The 23,694-nt window shown below is 38.6% G+C and overlaps 1 protein-coding gene across 8 annotated transcripts in view; it reads right to left on the bottom strand.

The window, feature by feature from the left end:
• The window catches only part of LOC122552663 (fasciculation and elongation protein zeta-2-like), a 129,349-nt gene that overhangs the window by 19,602 nt on the left and 86,053 nt on the right, over positions 1–23,694 (bottom strand). For 4 of the 8 annotated variants that reach the window (XR_015758362.1, XM_043695485.2, XM_087991204.1 and 1 more), the window contains exons 5-6: positions 15,342–15,634; positions 7,204–7,284 (exon numbers count right to left, since the gene is read on the bottom strand). Coding sequence is in view for 7 of the 8 variants with exons in the window: in XM_043695485.2 (XP_043551420.2) it covers positions 7,204–7,284; positions 15,342–15,634 (374 nt within the window). In the remaining variant the exon portion in view is untranslated. The remainder of the gene's footprint in view (positions 1–7,203; positions 7,285–15,341; positions 15,635–23,694) is intronic. The other 4 variants (XM_087991205.1, XM_043695487.2, XM_043695486.2 and 1 more) reach the window with 3 other exon arrangements.

Below are 23,694 nucleotides of genomic sequence, written 5' to 3'. Positions count from 1 at the left end.
AAGATAGTTATGGTTGTTCAAAGTCAGTCATCTCAGCTCCAGGACAGCTCTGCAGGAGTTCTTCACGGTAGATATTTTCTAAATCAACCTGTTCATTTCTGTCACCACACATCTCTGGAGCAGGCAGAACTTCAATCTTGACCTGCTTAGGGCACTACCACTGCGCAAGAAGAGATCCTCAAGGTAGTACCCTCAGTCCAACCACCTTTAGCTGCTTCAACAATCTTCCCTCTATCACAAGCTCAGAAGAAGGAATATTTGCTGATGATTGCATAGTGTTTAGCACCATACATGACGACTCAGATACTGAAGCAGTCCACGTTCAAATCCAAATACAGCAAGACCTGGACAATATTCAGGCTTGAGCTGAAAAGCTGCAAGTAATATTCACTCCACACAAATCCCAGGCAATGATCATCTCTAACAAGAGAGAATCTAATCATCATTCTTTAACATTCAATGATGATACGATCACTGAATTCTGCACCATCTATAACCTGGGATTTACGATTGACCAGAAATTAAACTGGAATGCAGACACTGGTTCCAAGAGCAGGTCAGAAGCTAGAAATCCTGCATGACTAACTCATTCACAGACTCCCAAAGCCTGTCAACCATCTACAAAGCCAGAAGTTAAGGAAGTGATGGAAATTCACCAAGGCTCCTGAGACAGCACGTTCCAAACTCATGGCGACTTCCTTCGAGAAAGACAGGGACTGCAAATTATTGATTAGATTAGATTACTTACAGTGTGGAAACAGGACCTTCGGCTCAACAAGTCCACACCGACCCGCTGAAGCGCAACTCACCCAGAGACCCATTCCTCTACATTTACCCCTTCACTTAACACTACGGGCAATTTAGCATGGCCAATTCACCTAACCTGCACATTTTTTGGATTGTGGGAGGAAACCGGAGCACCCAGAGGAAGCCCACGCAGACACCGGGAGAATGTGCAAACTCCACACAGACAATCGCCTGAGGCGGGAATTGAACCCTGGTCTCTGGCACCGTGAGGCAGCAGTGCTAACCACTGTGCCACCATGCCGCCCATTGGGAACACTATCACCTGTAAGCCCTCCTCCAAACCAATCACCATCCTGACTTGAAAATATATCACCAATCCTTCAGTGTCATGGGTCAAAATGCTGGAATTCACTCCCTAATAGCATTATAGATCTACCTGCAGTAGATGGACTGCAGCTGTTCGAGAAGGCAACTCACTACCACCATTCAAAGGCAATCCAAGTGAGGCAATAAATGCTGGCACAGCCAGCAATGCCCAATTCAAAATCTTATCAGAATGATCAGAGAAGATGTACCACAAGAAGAGGCACTGCATGATACTACTTATTATAACCATCTTACACCTCACAGGGTCATCAATTATGTGCAGTGGTAGTATGCAATTTCAACTTGGATTCCTGAATCTTCTACTTGGTAGATACTAAAGGCCCAGAAATGGTAGGACTACCTCTATGGATAGATCTCAGCATTGTAACTACCAATGAGATTTGAACCACATTCACTGTGGTGAGATTGAAAATGAAAATCCTCTCCTTTCTTCAAAGACAGGAGAGAATAAAACAGGTATGCAAAGTCCACAATTACACAACAGACAAAGAGATTGAGTTATAAATCTAATTTTGTACACATTAATACCAGTAATAATTGTAAGACATAGAAGTAAGCCATTCAGGTCTTGGCTACTTCAGTACTAGGTGACCAATAACTCATTTGTTACATTATTGAGGTCAACATAAATATCACTTAACAACAGTTAGCGATCGCTAGCTATGTTACTTGTTATTACATCACATGCCAGTTGTCTTTAGGACTTGCTTGAGTCTGCTTTCTCAAAGTAGAATTGAGAAGTCTTCCAGATGCTCTTAAAGAGGACAGATAAGTTTCTCACCAGATTCACACAAAGGTACTTCAGAAACAGCAGCAATGGCCTGAGCAGCCTGTTCTTCACTAGGCTTCCTCCAACAGAAAACCAAAATCTCCAACTGCGTGCAAAACACTGTCAGATAGAACATCCATAAAGCTCATTTAGGCGACCACCAACAAATAAGTCCAGCAATTGAAACTGTGGTTTCCTGGAAGTACCTTAAAACAAAAGGCGCATTGTATCTCATCAATTAAAAAAAAATTATCCAGGTGTCTTTACAGAACTTTAAAATCAATATTTTTTCATATTCCTTCAACACGCATGTCCTAAAAAAAATTACATATGAAGCCTCTGTAACAATACTAAGATAGTGTGTAATGCATTTCTATTTTATCTGTGGGCGATTTCATAATACGCTCATGTTTGAAAACGTGTGTTTCCAAACAGTAAGGCTCTGTAGCTAAGCTCACAATATCCACTCACTGCTGGTTTTAGCTTGAAGACTGTCGGAAACCTTTTACTTGCTTGACTTTGCTTTTAAACATACAATAAGTATTCTAACAGCTCAACCGGAACTTTTAATGTCAGGTAGCAAGGTAAACCTTTTTTTTAAATTTTATCAAAATAAACAAAGCGTCTAGCTTGATAGGTCTTGACTCCTGCCTATTTAGGTTGATCTGTACACTGTTAAACTTGCTGAGGTTGGCTGTCCAAATGCTTTATCTACATATATAGACTTCAATCACAGGCACTTGCATAGCTGGGCTCAAGCAACGCAATTTCAATGCACTTACAGCATGCTTCTCTCAGTCATGCTCAAGAGGGTTTAGTAAGATAGAAACCAAGTCCTTTATATCATTATATGACCATGATATGATGATGATGATGATGATGATGATGACATGAGCATGTCCTTTAAAGATTTATTGTATATCTTCAGGACAGCTACAATAGAATGTCTAGTGACATGCCTACATGCAACAGAATGCTAGAACAACAACCATCTAAACTTTCTACACCTGGTTCTTTTGTTTCTCCAAGGAAGACAGATATGTTTTTAGATTTAAAAGGCATCAAGGGGATTTGGGAGAAAGCGAGATATGGCACCAAGATAGAGAATTAGTCATAATCCTACCGAATGACGGAGCAGGACCAAAGGATAGAATGACCTACTCGTACTTCTATTTTCTATGTTTCTTATGAGAACTAACTATTATTGGCCAAAAGTGCATTTTCCCCCCCCAAAGTGAATTTCCAGAAAGAAACCACTTTCATGTCTGCCCGGGGTAATTTCTGAATAGGTCCGTATCTACCCCTCTCCCTTTTTGGAGGTTCTACATACTGGCAAAACATGTTCTTCTTCCCTAAGGATTTTGTTCCTTTCCTATTTTTCTTTCATTTGCTAGCTTCCATTCTATTGGGCTATTCCAGAATACAGGGAATTCTGGAAAATCAGAGTCAGCATATTGCTTTCCTTCAGTTTTGCTGGTCAAAATCCAGGACCTCGCTTCCTAATATCATTGTGGGTGTATCTATTCGAAACACAGACTGCAGCAGTTAAAGACAGATGCCTCAAAGGCATTCAGCAATGGACAACAAATGCTGGCCCAGCAAACAACACCAATAATAAATATAAAAGAAAATTCTCTGCAGCAATCTCTTTTAGAACCGGAGGATGGACTTTATTCATCTGGACATATACTTTGCTTTACATTTGTACTCACAAGAGAGAAGGCAGCCAAGCGATGATTTGGTACAGCTTTTCAAAATCATGAATGGGTGGGAAAGAATGAGAACGAGAGGGCATTGACTTAAAGTGGTGTACAAAGGAATCAAGAGTGATGAATGAAAAACTTTTTCCCACTGCAAGTAGTCCCTGGGAATTTGATGGAGGCAGGTTCAATTGATGCCTTCAACAGGTTGTTTGCTTTGGAAGGAAGGGAGAACAAAAAAAAAATGGAGAAGTGCAGAGTACTGGTGCATGAAATGCAGAAAACTAAAACAAATGCAGCAGGCAATCAGGAAGACAACTGGAATGTGGCCTTCAACTCCCTTGAAGTGAAGTATGAGTAGGGAAGTCTTACTGTAATTTTACAAAGATGTTGATGAAACCATTTCTGGAGTACTGAGAGTAATTTTGGTCCCCTTATTTGGGGAAAGATAATTTCTTTGGAGGCAGCTCAGAAAAGGTTATGTGATTGGCTTTGGTTTAAAGTTGTTGTTTGTGATTGCAGTACACGGTTTTCTAACAATGTGAAATTCAATTGTATTATGATTACTAATTCCAAGTGGTTTTTATATAATTCAATTCAATTACTTTCCAAATCACTGTACATCTGTAATGCCTTAAGCACTAATTTCTCCTGTTTCCTGAAATTGTCATTTTTCTGTACTGTGATCATATTTTCTGGTGCACTCTTACGCTTGCACAATTTGTTCCTTCCTGTCATGCTTTGATTATCACTGCGGTATAGCTAATTGTCTTTTCTCATCTACTTCTGAATTTATACTCTTGTAAACTCTTCCTCTATTGTAGCCCCAAACCCTGTATTATTTGGTGTAAAGCCCTTTACAAGTCTGGTTTAACAACTCTCAAGGGTACTGATCCCAGTATGAATTTGTTGTTTCTGTTCATCTGGACCATCTCAGGCAGTTTTGAGAATCTGCTAAATTTTTTTTTTGCAAACTTGCAGCATCTCCTTCATCTTTTGAAGAGTATTTTATCAAGAACGTTCATATGAAATACTGGAAACTTTATCACCAGGCAAAATTCTAGTAGACCTCTCTTATTGGACAAATGGATTAATGGAGCAGAGGAATGTACTAGAAGGCAGGGAATTAGGTTTTCAGAAGCCAAAAACAGATAAAATGACTAAAATGACTTCAAATGTGTGGGATAATATTACAAGCTCAGTAGATCATGGTTTAAAATTCTGAAGCACATTACTTCATGCTACAGAATTTAAATCAAATTCTTCAATTCACTTACAACTATGGATTGACAAATTTGATATCTCCAACTGGCAGAACTTGCTTGCCATTATCTCCTCTCCTACAAGTCTAACCTTCAGAAGCACCAGGGAAGATGTCACTAATTTCTGGCATGTACAATGCATCAGAAAACAGCTAAGAAATGACCCCTCTCATGAACTTAGCATTATCACATTCAGAAATGTTATATACCCCGTACTCCATGAATTTAGCCTCCATTGCAATTGCTTGACAAAGGCAAAATAAAAAGGAGATAAAAACCACTGTATAAATTAAAAGAAAACTCCAGAAATTTCTTTTCTGATCATGTAGCTCAATTAGACAAGTTTTAAGATGCCATGGTACCTCACCCAATCATTATCAGCAATATCATTTATGTTCCTGAACTCAAAACACCCTCAGATATTCCAAAATAGCCAAATACTGAATGATGTTTAAATTACTTTGCTGTACTGTTGGGAATGTATATTTAAGGACTATGTGGAAACATTGGAGCATATGAATGGTTTGAACATTTTCCAGATTGGAAAGGGTTTACCATGTGGGTTTATCAAGGAATTAAGTCAACTGCTTAATCTGTGCTGTAAGCCACCTGTCATTGACAGAAAAAAAATATTATTCTCGAGAAAAGTCAAGCAAAGCTTTCAAAGACCTAAGAGCTGGGACTTAATGCCCTTAATTACTGGAAAACCTGATTTTGCAAATAGTTAATAGTTATTTAGCAACCCTTTCTGGACATAGCTTTCTGTTGTACATACCGAAGTAGTCAGAAGCTACAAGTCTCTCACCTTTTCTCTGGAAATGTTCCTGGGAACTTGATAATGTTTTCAACTACTAGTAATTCTGAAAACCTTGCAAAATCTGAAAAGCTGTTCTGTGACCGATTTCCATAGGCTTTGATCTAGTTGATTGCAATCAGAACTGAACACCTTCCATTAGTCCACTTCTGTTAGTAATTGCATTTTGTCATCTGGAAACCTGATGGTCTGTGAAATGTCATTGCATCCTATCCTGCACTTTCAGACCCTTGGCCGACTTTATTTTTTCCCCAAAGCTATCATCTCTGCAGAAACTGGTGTTTTTTGTGCTGTGTGTCTGTGTTTAGGATTAAAAGGGATGACAGTTTCAAATTTAGATTATACCTGAGATGCTAACCAGAGTTTGTCACTTGTATTTAGAATAAAGTAATATTTTTAGTTCATTAAACAAGCCTGGGGAAAGCCTCTTTTGTCGTACACAGTAGTACAAGAGAGAAGCAATTGGCCATTTTGGTGACTGAATCATCAAATATATACTAACAGAGCCACGGGTTCAGTAGTAGGGTTTAATTATTAGTGCACTCCTTCCACCACAGTTATAATAGTACTGATAAGGAATGTGGTCATTTGGCAATGATAGCACCTAAGTGATTGATGGTAACTTACCTGCTGGACATAAGGCTACAACTCATCAAAGAACTCTGACTCATTGCTCACATTTTCAATTTTATTCATTTTTTTTCCTTACTGCTACACATCACATAGTGCCCATTACAGTAACACAGAAATATCCCTTTGTTCTCTTTTTAAAAAATTAAAAACTATCAGGACATGGATACCACCAGCAAAGCCAATATTTACCCACACCCCCACCTCTTGTGGTCGAGCATCTTCTTCCACCATTACTGTTTATAGTGAAGATCCCTTATTATTTTCAACATAAAGACAACTTCCACGAATTATAATTACTAGAACAGATTGCACTTAGCAATTAGCATCTTCACCACTAGGTGGCACCATTTCATGAACAGGCAGCCAATTTGACGAACAATGTTGATACGTATTTCATCTTGTGGTGTTATTTTAGTTTCCCTTAATAAACTTTAAAAGGTTCATAAAACATGTTGTTATAAATCAAAATGTTAAATTTGTTAAGTCAAGAGTTAGGTTTGCCCTAATGAATTTAAATCTTGGTATGCTTGAACCGAATTCCTTGTATACAACAAGTTATTTGTTGAAACATATTCTGTTCAGTAAGGAAAGAGCCAGAATTCACTGGAGCAAGACAGATCATGATGACATAATTAATCCTTATTATTTTAAGGGACAGTCCTATCATCACTATTGTTGGCTCTTAAAATGGAAGGAGGAAAATGCAAGTACATCTTTCACGTGTGGCTTAACTCTACAGAAGTATTTCAACTTTGTTGCTTAAACAGAGAAATAATGCACATAGAATTTACACACCATCTACCCAGAATATGATCACAAAATGAAGCAAGCAGTAACCACATGAAGAAAGGTGACTGGAAAGGAAATAAAAATGTAAACCATACAAGGCACCTGTTTTTCACCACCTGAGCTTCCAAATGTCTGGCGAAAGCCATTCTGAATGACATTTGACAGTCCCTCCATGCTGAAACGCTGAAGCAGCAGAAAGCAGAAAAAGGACAGAGAAAGAGCATATGAAATCACAGGGTCGCAACCAACAGCACACAACAGGGACAAGAGCAAGAAGATAAAAGATGAGGGCTAACCATAAAACTATTACTGCACATTAAAAGCTCATCATTTACAATAATGCACTGAAAAATACATACTGTATTATAAAGTCTTAGTTAAAATCCTTCCACAATGTTCATATGTCATTACCTATAATATACAGTGACAGTCAGAGTTTCTGCATTATTTTTGGAGAAAAATTGCTGACATCACTGCATTCAGCCATGGGATATTGTAAATCAGGGATCACAATCCATTTCTAGCAAGGCCACTTCTGAGGCCACTTCACTTTTAACCTATGGCTGGCCTGGATATGTTGACTAACAAAACAAAATTCAAGTTATAAATTCCTTCCTATAAACCTGTTCTTGGAGATTTTCAGGGACGTTAACAAAAATACAGCAGGAAGAGAACTTCTGATACCAAAACTTGTAGCTGATGTAATTTAGCAGAAGCTAATTAGTTTAAGACAAAAAAAAATTTAAATCTGCTGTAAAAAAAAAGAGTAATTCGCTAGTCTGTCAACTATATTTGTTTAAAAACATTCAACATGTACGACTATCTTTTATGCTTTAAAGACAAGATGTTTAGTTTGTGTTTTAGGAGAGTGAGCTAACTATCATGTGTCTAGGCAACCTTCTTGGAACTGGCCATTGCTCTGCATTGGCACAGACATTTTAGTTAGGACTTGCTGAAAATTGTTGCGATAGTTGCAAAAATTATAGTCAAATGTAATTTTTTTAAAAAAACATTGTTCTCAAAGTGCAGGAAGCATAGGGCAGCTTGGTAGCTCAGTGGTTAGCATTACCGCCTCACAGCACCAGGAAGCTGGGTTCGATTCCTGCCTCAGGCAACTGTCTGTGTGGAGTTTGCACATTCTCCCTGTGTCTGCGTGGGTTGCCTCCGGGTGCTCCGGTTTCCTCCCACAGTCCAAAAGATGTGCAGGTCAGGTGAATTGGCCATGTCAAATTGCCCTTGGTGTTAGGTGCATTAGTCAGGGATATATTTTTATGTATGGTGGGAATATGGGTCTGGGTGGGTTAATCTTCGGAGGGTTGGTATGGACTTGTTGGGCCAAAGAGCCTGTTTCCATACTGTAGGGAATCTAATCTAATAGGCAAGGTTGTGATTCTCCCTGAACAGTTACCTTGTTTGTGATGTCTAATAAAGGTTTTGGGTAGGAAATTCCATAATTTAAAAAGATTGTTGCTCTGTAACAATTATAGAGACACATGTTCAAGTTAGGATGATATGAGACATGGACCAACAGAGTGATAATGTTCCTCAAGGTTGCTAGTCACATTCTTCTCTGTACTAGAAGATCACTGGGAAGGAAATGATCTGTTATCCATTATCAAACTTATCGCTATCTATTTTAGAAGGGTATGGTGAGGTGGAGGAACAGGAAAATCTAAGGCAGCAAAAATAAATAACAAATGTCTGAAATTTTACTCCAAGGTTGGGAAGGCAGAGTAGGGACAATTACTGGTTTTGCAAAACCTGATCCAGAAGAAAGTGTTCCAAAACGTCTGTATTTCATGTGGAATGGTGACTCCAGAAAATTTGCAACCTGCTGTCTACTGAGGTAGGCCAAGTGGAAGGCCTACCTCAGTGCACCAGCCTTTGTGAGCAATAAGAAAATGAAACAAAGAATAGCTCTCCTGATCACACTCCTCATACATGCCACTTTATTCTCTAAACCCATCCACTGCACCAAGGTCCCTTCTACCCATTCTGCCAACATTTGATCCTGTATCAACTGCCTGAAGATTCTTATGTACTTCATGCCAATTTATTCCCTGTATCCATCTCTCACAGCTCCTTATTGATCCTGTGACAAATTTTGAGCAGTCCATGTTCCCTTACCCACCAGCCATATGCCAACACACAACCACCATGGGCAGACCTCTGGATTAATCTGAGATGACGTAAAATTAAATGCTTAACTATCTATAGAAAAATTCAGTATTGCAAAGAAGAATATCACTGACTAAAAGGAGGCACTAAATTTCATATGTTTAGATCAGAGTGGTGCTGGAAAAGCATAGCATATCAGGCAGCATCTGAGGAGCAGGAAAATCAACGTTTAGGGCAAAAGCCCTTCATCATTCCTGATGAAGGGCTTTTGCCCGAAATGTCAATTTTCCTGCTATCGGATGCTGCCTTATCTGCTGTGCATTTCCAGCACCACTCTTATCTAAACTCTGGTTTTCAGCATCTGCAGTCCTTTCTTTTGCCTACTAAATTTCATATAACCATATAGTACACAAGAGGCCCTTTGGCCCATCATGTCTGTATGACTAAAAATACTACCTGCATTAGGCCCACATCCCTGCGCTAGGTCCTTAGCCTTGAATTTTATGACACTTAAGTGCTCATCCAAGTACCTTTTGAAGGTAGTGAAGTTTCCTGCCTCAACTACCATCCCAGGCTTATGCTCCTATGTTATTGACCCTTTGACTAAGGGAAATAGCTGCCTTTCTATTCATCCTGCTAATGCCCTTCATAAATCTTATATACCTCTATCACAATCCCCTCAACCTTCAATGCTCCAAAGAAAACAACCTGAGCTTATCCAGCATCTCTTCACAGCTGAAATATTCCAACTTGGGGAACATTCTGGTGAATCTCCTCTGCACACTCTCCAGTGCAAAACATCCCTTGTTGTGTGACCAGAACTGCACACAATACCTGTGGCCTAACCAAAGTTCTGTATAGCTCCAACATGACCTCCCTGCTCTTACAATCTATGTTATGCAACTTTCTTTAATTCCTTAGGAAAACACGGTTTGGGTTCATAGTCCCACTTATAACCAGAGTTATCAAACTGTGAAGTGTCAGGAACCTCACTGTGATAATAAAAGGTTGTGATGCCCGATATGCAGCACCAATCCTGTAATGAGGACATTAAACTTATCTCAACAGGCAAAGTGAAATAGCAAGCACAGATTTTCTAAATATTTATAGAGAGCAGTTTTAAAAGACTTCACAGTATGACAGGCCAGTGCGTTTTACAGTTCCAAAGAGTTCATGTACCTTTAAGCCACATTTATTCTGTGCTTAACAATCCTAAAGGATACCTGGTCTCCCTTAAAGAATGTCCCAGGAACATATCAAAAAGATATCTTATCTCTCCAAAGATATCTGACAGCTTTACAAGCTTGAAATTTATAAGTCATGTTGCAGATATCACACTATTAAAAACCAGATTCCAGCGTCATTTTTTATAACCAGAGAGGGGCTGGAATATTTATGAAAATTCAGACAAAAAATATTTTCAAATAATATACAGTAAATAAGAACCTAAGACTAAGGAGCATAAGTAGGCAATTCAGGTCTCAAATCTGCTCAGCAAATCAATACTATCATTGCTGGTCTCATTTCAGCCTCAACTCCACAGAATACGGATAGTGAAGAAGCAAAAGATTTTTAGTTTGGAAAGGCATTGTACGTTGAAGGACAGATTATTATTTGCATTCTTGAGCTAGGCACACGTCAGTTTCTGTAGGTGACCCTACACTCCCTATGACCTAATTAATGCACAAAGTATCGAAAGTGTAGTATGACCAGGATAAAAAATGATGTTTTTATTGTTAACGGAAAATACATAATAATTCAACTGTGTCGTTCATTTCTTTGGTACATGGATAATCTCAACCCATGTTTTGTTTTGTAACTATGGTAGATTATTTAACTCATGAACAGAGTAATTTCCATTAATATAGGTGAGGTGTTAAAATTTGCTTAGAGTAAACATAGCTAGGACTACAAATAAAATATTATTAAGCTGGAGAGAGTTCAGAAGAGATTTACCAGGATGTTCCCTGGAATGGAGGGTCTGAGTCATAAGGAGAAGCTGAACAGGTTGGGACTTTTTGTCTCTGTAGCGTAGAAGGTTGAAAGATAACCTTACAGAGGTTTATAAAATCAAGAGTGATATAGATAATGTGAACGCAGGTGTCTTATCATTGGGGTTGGGGATTTCAAGACTAGTGGGCATATTTTTAATGTTAGAGGAGGAAGATTTAAAAAAAGACATGAGGATAATTTTGTTTTGCACAGAGTAGTTCATGGGTGGAATAAATTTCTACAGGAAGTGGTGGATGCAGGTACAGTTAAAAGGCATTTAGATAAGTACATGAAGAAATGTTTGGATGGATTTGGGCGAAGTGCAGACAGGTGGGACTAGTTTCAATTGGGATTATGGTTGGCATGGATTGGTTGGACTGAGGGGTCTGTTTCCATGCTATATGTCGATGATTGTTTTTTTAAAAAAACAACCTATTTTGTACTGAATTGTTCTTTCCTCATTCCTGCTCAGTCCCAATGACCCTTCAATCTATTACTAATTAAGAATCTATCTCCTTAAACATACTCAATGTCCTGGCATCTACCATACTCGGGAATAGTGAATTCCACAGATTCATGACCTTTTGAGAGAAAGAATTTCTCCCATTCTCCATCTACTTTGTCACTCTCCTTTAGTATTTTGTATATTGCAATTAGATCTCCACTCCTTCTTCTAAAATCTAGAGTGTATAGGCGTAAGCTCTATTCATAAGACAAACCCATCATTGAACTGCCTCCAATGTAAGAAAAACAAAAATGGCTTTTATTACTTTTTTTAGTAACCTTTTTTTGATCTTTAATACTTCCACAATCTGCCAGCCCACTGCTGGCCTTTGCAATATGGTATGCTTTCATTTTTGTCCTTATGTTATCATTCTTGCTTACCATGTTGCCCCCTTTACAATTCTTTCTCTGTGGAATATATATTAGCTGGGAGAATTTGAACATCTCCTTAAAACATCTGCCTCTACTCATCAAATGTCCTAACTTTAGTATTCCTGCCCAGTCCACCAGAGCTAAATCTGTCCCCATGGCTATATAACTATCTTTGTTTAACTCCAGAACACTCCAGTTTCTTGCTCGCAAACTGAATTTGAAATTCTAGCATGCTAAGATCATTCTTCCCTAGAGGATCCTTTACTAAGGCATCATTAATTAGTCCCATCTCATTACATAATACCAAATCTAGAACAGCTGGCTCCTTGATGGATTCTCGGAGGAATATGTTGGGAATCATTCTCTAATACATTCAATGAACCCTCCCTTGAGACAATCCTTAGAAACATGATTAATTTGGTCAATACAAATTAAAAATCACCCATGATTATTGTCTTACTTCCCTTACACGCGCACAATATTTCCTAGTTTATACTGTGGCCCACAATGGAACTACTTTTCAGGGACTTGTAGATTACTTCCACCAGGAACCTCTTTACCTTGCTATTTATCATTCTATCCCAACTGATTCTAAGTCTTGATCTTTACCGCCTGTATAATTTCTCACTACAGCACTTGTCTCTTCCTTTACTAACAAAGTTATTTTACCTCCTTTTCCTTCCTGCCTATCCACCAAGTAAGTTGTGTATATGAAACAGATTTGGCAATGCAATTTTATTTTTTCCTACATTTTGCTTTATAGGGCATTCATCTACTTAAAGATGACAGACATCCCACAGGAAAGAAAAGTCTATTTAAAGCTTAAACCTTCAATTAAAGTCTTAAATTTGAGTCGCAGAAGTGCTGTCATTGAAACTTGCTTGCCTTGATTGAAAGAAATTTGCCAGATCCCAGCAGGTTAACAGAAAAAAAAAGCTAGCTACCAAAGATAGGGAGAAGACATCTTAAAAATACATACTTTGAAAGAATGGGGGGGCGCGGATTTTTTTTAAAAAATCTACTTACTATATCTATTATCTGAATAGGTATTTTATCTGTTCTTAAAACATGAAGAAGAAAATTGTGCTTTTGGAGAGGTTAACAAACAAGGGCACATTCCTGAAGAAGGGCTTATGCCCGAAACGTCGATTCTCCTGTTCCCTGGATGCTGCCTGACCTGCTGCGCTTTTCCAGCAACACATTTCCAAACAAGGGCACTAACTTTGGTAAGCATTGCTTTAGAATAGAATTCCTACAGTGTGGAAACGGGCCGTTCAGCCCAACAAGTCCATACCAACCATCCGAAGAGTAACCCTGTTACTCTACATTTACTCCTGACTAATGCACCTAACCTACACATCAGAGAACACTATGGTCAATTTAGTATGGCCAATTCACTGTGGGAGGAAACTGGAGCACCTGGAGGAAACCCTCGCAAACACCAGGAGAATATGCAAACTCCACACAGACAGCCACCCGAGGCTGGAATCAAACCCAAGTCCCTGGCGCTGTGAGGCAGCAGTGTTGACCACTTAGCCATCGTGCCACCTTTGTTAATGTCAAATCAGGCTGGGAGGACAAGGCAACTCGAAGAACCAAATAGTTTCTAAAGTGTGATACTCTCCATAAAATACAAAAAGTTTCTATAAATACTGCAATTGTAAGACATAACTTCAAATCAACTTCAAAATATTTTACTTTAAAAAATCGAGATGTACTAGAAGGGCCTCATTTTTGGCAGATGCACAGGATCATCACCTGCAAGTTTCCCTTTAAGCCATTTACCATCCTTACAGAAATATACAGATATTTCGTAACTGCCTTTAGGTCAAAATTCTGGAACTCAAATCCTGGAACTCCTTTTGGTACAGCACTACAGGATGCACTGCAGCAATTCACCTAAGTTCCTTTGACAGTATCTTCTAAACCAATGACATACCATCAAGAAGGACTAGAGCAACAGATGCATGGGAACAGATGCAAGTTCCCTCCACGCCAAACACCATCCTGGTGGGTAACTATTTTGCTATTTCTTCATTGCTGTGGATCTCCCTTTTCAAAAGAATTGTGGGTGTTATTACATTCCAAAAACTGCAGTGAGTCAAGGAAGTTCACCACCAGCTTTTCAAAAGCAATTAGGAGTGGGTAATATATGCAGGTCTGGACAGTGATATACACGTGGTGAACAATGTTTTTTTAATAAATTCTGCTGTAGGGATGTAGCAGTATTCATATGCATAGCAAAACTGTCATGAAATTATCTTTTTTCTTCTAAGGAAACCTTCCGATTTCTGCATCACACGCAGCTAATTGATGTGCAAATCCACTGAATTTGCTTAGGGGAGAAAAACGCATGCAAGTCTTGGTTTCTGTGTGTTAGCTGTCACTGTTTTAAACAACAAGAGACCTATAAACCTTTTGCAGCATAATCTGTGTGACAACACTGAGGAAAGTCCACAACCAGAAAATCATGCAATTATGACTTTTGAACAATTCGGGGTGAGTAAGGTCATGTACAGACAGTTTTGTTGCCATGAACTGGAAATGGGGAGGACTCAGCCCACTGGGAGCCCATTATAATTTGCAGCATTGTCTACACAAAGCAGTCATTCATTTCTCAATACCTTCATCTGAGAATTTATTCCAAGTATATAAAAGGAGAAAATCATTTGATTTGGTTCCTGGAAATAAACCTTTATCTCCTTAGCTGTCAGTCTGGCTACATGAAAAATGTTAAGATATAATCTGATAGTTTACCTGATCTAATGCATATTCTAAAAATTATCCATGTCAGAACATTAAAATGAGAGTTAAACTGGTGAGAGTATTTGATAAAATCATAGTAAAAACATGAAGGTGTATTTATATCGCCTATGCTCATTACTATTCTGTTGGAAGGTATGCCAGAAAGCACAAGTCTGACAGCTTCTATTCAGCTAATAGGATAGCACTGTCACCTCTGTCAGTAGATCAAACAGTTCTATAGCCATGACGTTTTAAATTGATGTCTTCTCCCCTGCTTGTTCCCTCAAGAGAATGCTGCCTTCCAAATGCCACAATAAAGTGATGGTGAATGTGATTAATTGTTATTTTTAATTCTTTGCCTCAATAACCTTCCTTTCACTAGTAAACTGTAAAATAATTGTCAGCCATTCTGTAAAAATAGTTTACTGATTTATTATTTGAATTAAAGAGTACACATCAATGACAATATAGGGAGCTTTGTCCATGTAGTAATAGAATCCACGACTCACCGTTCCTGGCATGTGACTTTTCTCTTGCTTTCCATTTTGTGGAGTTCCATTCTTTTGTTTCTTTTTCTTCTTCATTGTTTCCTTGTGCTCCTTCTGTTTGTTTTGAACCTCAATAAGTATCGAGATGAAGCTGTTTTTCACCTCTTTTTCAAACTCTAGCTCATCGCGCAATGCTAACTGTTGAATCAGCTCCTCAGAGTAGTGTTTTATCGCAGTCTCAATTTCCTCCAGAAGCTCATTTAATTCAGCCATGGGCAATCGCTTCACACCTGAAAAATGGTTAACAGAGGTACCTGAAAAGTCAAGCACAATGTACAACAAATGGAATAAAGAATTCTGGGCATTATACACTGATTTTTGTTGGAAAAAAGACGTGTTGCCAAAGCTTTTTCATCGTGCACTCAAAAAAACGAATGCAACAATAGCAAATTTCAACAATAATAACTTATACTGCAGGAGGAAAGGGGGACATAATTAACTGATAAGTTGAATCTGATTGGGCAAAGACTTTGTCATGGAAAAAGTACAGAGGAACCATATGCTTCTCAAAGCACCAGGTACATTTTTTTAAATGCATTCCTTCAGTTAATTGTAACAGGCAGAGTTGTATCCACATTCAACCAATCTGCACATACAAAATCCAAACAAAGCATCCATTGTTAGATGTGATTTTGAGATTGGGCAACACATGGTGAACAATCCTTAGATCACTAATAGCTATAATAACAACCAATTTAAGATAATCAATCAAACCCATAACATGGCTCATTTACATTTGCTATAACTAACATATGTACAGATCTGTTTGCTGCAGGTAATGAATAAACTCTTTAAATATATTCAAGCTTTGCACATTTTTTAAATTACCTGGAGGTTTGGGGATCTATAGATCCTGGCTGCCTTCTCAATACTAATACCCCAGCCAGTCGGCACACTTATAACCAACACTTCTTTTGTCCCATACTGTAAATTATCATCATTTGAAATTTGCCATCTTTGGTTCATCCTGAAAAGTGCAAAATAAAAAGCTTTGGCAACACATTTGCCTTTTTATCAAGTTCTGCGCTACTAAACAATCCCTAAATATTGCGATTTACATAATCAAACGTATTTACCTTTGATGTCTTTACATTTATACACAGACAAAAATGTTTACCTATATAATCAGATTTTCTGTAGTTTCTTTTTAACTATTTCCTTTCATCTCTACAATTAAAATGTTCCAGTTGCTAAACAACAAGTAAAGCTAACAGCTTGAACTTTCTAGATGACAAAAGATAAATACTGTGCCTTTCTTTTCTCTTCCCTTGCCTCACAAAACTATATTTCAAGAATAAAATGGGTGCTTTTGCTGTTGGTACTTTAAGCACTATTCATTACTTCCTGTACATTATGTATTAAGTATGGTTGCAGATATCCCTTTATTTAGGCAGAAGCATCTGAACTGTAGAGTTTTCACATTGATCCTCAGTATAATCCATCTGTAGTCCTTCAAAGCCTTTTCTCTATTCTGTTCCATTGAAAGCACTTGTACCTTCATGTCTCAAAACATATTTGATATTTAAGCCGAAACTAAAAGGACACTACTTAATTTGCAGATTCCAAATGGTTTTATACATATAAATGCACAAACTCTCATTTCCTTGATTCCATTATCTGTGAAGAGAATTAACTTGCAAAGATTACTGTTGGCTAAACAAAAACAAGATGAAGAACCTACTGCCCCAAATGTAGAGATATTCTCACACTCTGAATTATTCACAGTATTAGTCCCATCCATAGCTGGAAACTTTCAGAGGTCATTGGTACATTTACAATACTGGACAGCTCCAAAAAGAGGTCTGGAGTAGTTATTCTCAATTAATGATGTGCCGTTATATAGGATTAAAATTAACATTACATTTAATTTTAATCCTGCAATATTGCTCAACTGAATTTGATCTGTTGCAGTCTGTGGGAACTGAAGGCTGAACAACTGGAATATTCGTCAGTTTCCTGCAATTAGGGAGGCAAGTTGGAGCTGGCAGGACTATTTTTAGCTCCTGTCCATCCTCAATTCCAAATCCAGCAAGGGCAAAATGTCCAGGCTCAAAACTCAGTTTTGTATTAAGCAACTGCAAACATTGCTCAAGATTTGTGACATACAATGAAATGATCAGAGGATATCCACAAACTGATTATATTCAAAAATCAAATGGGTGTTTTTACTGTTGGTACTTTGGATCATTGGAACCCATAATAATTGTCAATTCCTTGACTTTACACTTATCCAAACGCACCCAATATTTAGTTCACCCCAGCTTTAGTTCCATATGTCAACATTGAAAATAATTTACAAATTAATTCCCTTGAACTTTAAGCTAAATGCATTCCTTTAACAAGACTATTTGTAAAACTTCATATTCAAAATCACCAATTTCCATGTGAACTTGAAAACAAGGTCTGCTTTCACTAGTGAAATACACTAGTCTGAGTATTTGTTTTATTTTTACATAATTTATTTTTCTCCAGAGTTACTAATAACAAAATCCGTATCCCATGAGGAAAACTCCAACTTGCAGATGGAAAATCCTTTTAAAATTACCTTTATTTCGAAACTCGTAACTTTTAGAGTTCAAAGGTTGGTTGGCTTTCAGTTTTGCCCCTTGTTTTAAAATATGTTGTAAGAAGAACTGTGCAAAGTAGGTGAATTTGTTCTGCAAACAAACATCAACTCTATAACAACTATTTAAACAATAACACTGAAACCTAATCTGGAATGGATTGTTAGAATGCAGAAAGCAAGGATTAAAGGGTAATGATACAGAGTGGTGGGAAATTACAAAGATCAGTGCTGGAACCACTGCTGTCCATACTGTACATTGTGGATTTTGAAATCAAAAACAAAATTTCTAAGGATGCAGACAACAACAAAATGCAATGAGGGAGATTGCTGATGGAGGGAGGAGGATGTTGATATGAAGGAGGACTGTGATAAATTACAAGAGGACATTAATAAACTTGCAGAATGAGCAAATCGTTGTCAAATGAAGAGTAATACAGGGGGGAGGCAGCACATTTTGTCAGAAAAAATAGAAACGTCACTTATTACTAGGAAGATGAGGTAAAGGAAGAAAGGGATTTTTGAGTGTCAACACTAATCACCAAAATCTGGTGGGCAGCACGGTGGCATAGTGGTTAGCACTACTGCCTCACAGCGCCAGAGACCCGGGTTCAATTCCCACCTCAGGCGACTGACTGTGGAGTTTGCACATTCTCCCAGTGTCTGCGTGGGTTTCCTCTGGGTGCTCCGGTTTCCTCCCACAGTCCAAAAATGTGCAGGTTAGGTGAATTGGCCATGCTAAATTGCCCGTAGTGTTAGGTATAGGGGAATGGGTCTGGATGGGTGCGCTTCGGCAGATCGGTGTAGCCTTGTTGGGCCGAAGGGCCTTTTTCCACACTGTAAGTAATCTAATCCAAAATTTGTGTCAGATGTTGGCTGACACAAAAAGGTCATCAAAAAAGGCAAACCACACACTTGATCAAGGTCATCAAAAAAGGCAAACCACACACTAGGCTTTATTTCTAGATGCACAATTGAAAATAAAATGGGGAACCACACTTACATTACTGTGATTATAATATATTTTTAAAAATAGAAACATTAGGTGCTGCAGAAAAGGTTTACAAGGACATTACCAAAAATGGGTAGGTATACATACATGGATGGATTGATAGGCTTCGGCTCCTCTCAACAAATTATGAAGCCTCAAATGGAAAGGACACAGACAACTAGAGAACAGTATAACTATAAATCATCGATGTCAGGTGGTATATTCAATTCACTCAATACATCCAAGTTGCGGTGACACTTTCATCTTCAATTTTGTAGTCTGGAACTGTGAAACTTAAGAAATTCCAATATTCTTCCAATTACAAGGTGGATCAGTAATGTCTCTTGCTATTACTGTTTGTCATTGGTGTCCATTGGAAAGATTTGCCAATTCATGTTCATCATGGTCGGTTGTGTCATGAACACTCCATCCTTGGCCATCAGGAGCAGAGTGGAACTCAGACTTGGAGCTTCTAACTCAGGGGTAGGGATGTTATTCACTGTGCTCCATCAATACAAGATAGTCACCTACAAAACCTATACGGAATGTACAAGAAACCTTTTTAAACTAGAGTGGCAAGAAACATAGAGAATGGTCTGGGCAGAAGTAGTGCTGGGAAGATGTTTCCATTGCTAGGAGAAACTAGGATCCAAGAGCATGGCCTTAGAGTAAAGAGAAGATCTTTTAGAACAGAGATAAGGAGAAATTTCTTCAGCCAGATAGTGGTGAATCTAAGGGTTTCATTGCCACAGAAGGCTGTGGAGGCCAGGTCATTGAGTATACTTAAGACTGAGACAGACAGGTTTCTGAGTATCAAGGGGATCAAGGGTTACAGGGAGAAAGCAGAAGAATGGGGTTGAGAAACGCATCAGCCATGATTGAATGGCGGAGCAGACTCAATGGGCTGAACAGCCTAATTTCTGCTCTCACGTCTTGTGGTCTAATGTGGAACTCACTATCATGCAGGGATTAAAGTGAACATTGAACATTTTCAAGAAAGAGTCAGAGATCGTTCTTAGAGCTGAATGGATGAAAAGGAAATGAACAGGAAGTGAGAATAGGATACTGAATTGAATGATAAGCCATGATCATACTGAATGGTGGAGCATACTTGAAGGGCTGACTGGCTGATTCCTGCTCCTATTCCTTTGCTTCTATGCAATAGTACAGTTGGAATTATTTTCTGCATTGCTTTCAATGAAACAGAGTGGTTGTATCTCAATAAGCATTTGTACTTGGCTACAAAAGCAAAATCATCTGAATTCTGTGGCACAAGGCGGTTCAACATTCCACAGGTTGCATTTCTAAGAGCATACCTGTATTGAATAATATGCACATCAATGTTTGTGCTTTTCCCATTTTAGGCAACCCACCACCATCCCAAAATGAAAAAGGAGACAACATGCTAAAGCTTGACAGGGCAGTGAGAAAGTGTGAGGTGAATTCCTTCATCACCAGAATAATACAGCACAGGAGGCGACCATTTAGCTCAGTAAGTCAATGCTGGCTGCTTTGAACAACAAAGTCCCATTTCCCACCTTAGTCCTCACACCCTTGAATTTTCTTTTCCCACTTTGAAAACTCTTTTGTAGATTAATACGGAATCCTCATCCACAACCCCTTCAGGCATTACATTTCAAACTGTAACTATTCACTGCATTAAAATTTGTTCCTCATTTCACCTCTGGTTCTTTCATCCATTACCTCAATTCTATGACCTGTTATTAACTCTTCAGACATTGAAAACAGTTGGTCTTTAGTTACATTGTTAAAATCCTTCATGATTTTAAACACTGCCATGAAATGTCTTCACGCTGTACTCAAATTAGATTAACCCCCAGTTTCTCTAGTCTATTAACATAATTGAACCAAACCACTCCACAAATTGTCTTCCTTATGGAGTCACTTAGCTGAACAACTGGTATGTGATGCAAAGCAATGCCAGGAAAATGGGTTCAATACTTCCACTAGCTGAGGTTACCATGAAGGTCTCACATTCTCAACCTCGCTCCTCATCCAGGGTGTGGTGCCTCTCAGGTTAAATCAGTCATCTCACTCTAACGAGTCACCAGTTGCTGTGGTTCTGTTCGCCGAGCTGGAAGTTCTTGTTGTGAACGTTTCGTCCCCTGTCTAGGTGACATCCTCAGTGCTTGGGAGCCTCCTGTGAAGTGCCTCTGTGGTTTCCCCTCCGGCATTTATAGTGGCCTGTCCCTGCCGCTTCCGGTTGTCAGTTTCAGCTGTCCGCTGTAGTGGACACATCGACCTGGACCCAATATACCAGCCACTACAGCGGACAGCTGAAACTGACAACCGGAAGCGGCAGGGACAGACCACTATAAATGCCGGAGGAAACACCACAGAAGCGCTTCACAGGAGGCTCCCAAGCACTGAGGATGTCACCTAGACAGGGGACGAAATGTTTGCAACAAAAACTTCCAGCTCAGCGAACAGAACCACAGCAACGAGCACCCGAGCTACAAATCTTCTCACAAACCTTGAGTCACCAGTCCTATGGCCCTCCAAGACTAGAATGATATTACTTAGTGGACCTCCTGTACAGGCTGCCAGCCAATCAGGATACAAATTCACCAAATTTCTTCAAGTGAGAGCTACTTATGGTTGGAGATGGAAATTGCCTGTCGCAAGAGGTAGGTAACTTCAAGGAACTGAGGACATGAAGGACTCAGACTAGATTTATTCATTTAGATGGGTTGGAGAGAAGTTTCACAGACATTTTCCCTCTAATTAGTCTGGATTTAATTTCCCGTTCACAATTTGGGAAGGCATAGAGATCACAGCTATTGAGACATTAGGTACTGAAAATAGCTAAATGGATTAGGGATTTTCTGTTGGTCATTGTTTGCATACTGACTAAACCGGTGAATGTACTGGAGCTGAATATGTGGTGGAGCTGAGAGTCAATAGTCTGGTAGATAATTAATTAATGTTGGCAATATCTGTAACTCCCAGCTAGCATCTGTGATGGCACACTGTGGTAAGTGCTACTAAATAGTATCCATGTTCCGCAGATAAGCAGTGGTATTTCTCAGTTCTCTTTAAAAAGATTGCCTCAGTAACTCTTTGGAAATGATGGGGTACTAGTATCTATTATGAGCTTCTATGGTACTAATAGACATAGTGTGTTGATATATTGTTAAGTTTGTATATGCATGTAGGCAACTCATCATCACCAGCTCAAGGGCAATGAGTGATGGGCAATAAATGCTAGTTAGGGATGGCCACATCCCAAGAATGAATGGAAAAAGATGCAAGGGAAAACTGGACAAAGAATAGAGTTATGATGATAGAGTTAGGGAATGATGGGATAGGGCTCAAGTAAAACATAAATGCCAACACTATAGACCAAACGGTCCGTTTCTCTGCCATATATTTTATGCATGCAATCCAAGAGGGAAAAAATTCTTTTGCTTAGAATAATAGTCAGGATGAGTTACAGCAATCTAAATAAATAAGCCACCTATCTAAATTTAAGACAACTGTAAATAGACTAGTATGCCTCAAGACTAATAAATATATCAATTATCAAAAAACAGAAGCCTACCAAATGTGAACTCTGCTAAAATCAATGAGCAACCTTAAGATTCCGCTTAAACATGCATAATATAAAATGAATTACAGTGCTAATTGATATTCTACAGATCCTTTGTTCAACAAAAAGAAAATTGGCTCCAAGAATTGTACTTGGAGGATTTTCTTTAAGGAAAGCATGTGACATCACAATAAGCATTATTGTTACCAACTGGCAGGGTGGCTCATTTTGAAATATAGCAGGAAAGAATTGCAATATTTACAGTTAAAGAATATACACAAATGTGTCAACATATTCCCAGGAGTCAAAAGCTTTGATGATTTACCACAAGACAACGTAAGATCTTCCACTGGTAAATCAAAGCTGAAATTGAGTGAGTTGTTTAAATAACTTAAATAGCCTAACTGCATTCACACAACACTGAACCACAAGTTTCCAAGTTTAATGATATCTCAAAAAATATTTTGACCTGTGTTCTGTGTTGATAAGTTCTGAAAGTTGCTCCAAGTAATTTGAAGTTGAAGTTGATGATAATTTTATCCTTTTTGCTTCTATGAATGTGACTAATAGATGAAGCAAAGCCAGATGCTACAGTAGTTGGACTTTGCAAGTCATGTGTCACATGCCAATAGCAAATGCAAAATATTAATTCTAAGTAAAATCTTGAAAAGATGGATTTGATATTTCAAATTAGCCCCCACCTTGAAATACTTTATCAATGACATGCCTGTCATTATATGGTTGGAAGTGTGATGGATTACTGATGGTTTTATAGAACATAGAACAATACAGCGCAGAACAGGCTCTTCGGCCCTCGATGTTGCGCCGAATTATTCTCAGCTCGTCCCCCTACACTATCCCATCATCATCCATGCATTTATCCAAGAATTGTTTAAATGCCCCTAATGTGGCTGAGTTAACTACATTGGCAGGCAGAGCATTCCACACCCTTACCACTCTCTGAGTAAAGAACCTGCCTCTGACATCTGTCTTAAATCTATCACCCCTCAATTTGTAGTTATGCCCCCTTGTACAAGCTGACGTCATCATCCTAGGAAAAAGACTTTCACTGTCTACCCTGTTTAATGCTCTGATCATCTTGTATGTTTCTATCAAATCCCCTCTTAGACTTCTTCATTCCAATGAGAACAGACCCAAATCTCTCAGCCTTTTCTCATATGACCTTCCCTCCAGATGAGGCAACATCCTG

Source organism: Chiloscyllium plagiosum, unplaced genomic scaffold (assembly GCF_037043375.1).
Source record: "Chiloscyllium plagiosum isolate Xiang-an unplaced genomic scaffold, Cpla_swu_hap1 HiC_scaffold_10, whole genome shotgun sequence".
Taxonomy (NCBI): Eukaryota; Metazoa; Chordata; class Chondrichthyes; order Orectolobiformes; family Hemiscylliidae; genus Chiloscyllium; species Chiloscyllium plagiosum.
Note: the sequence above shows the minus strand (reverse complement) of the source record. Positions and strands in the feature narration are given on the sequence as shown.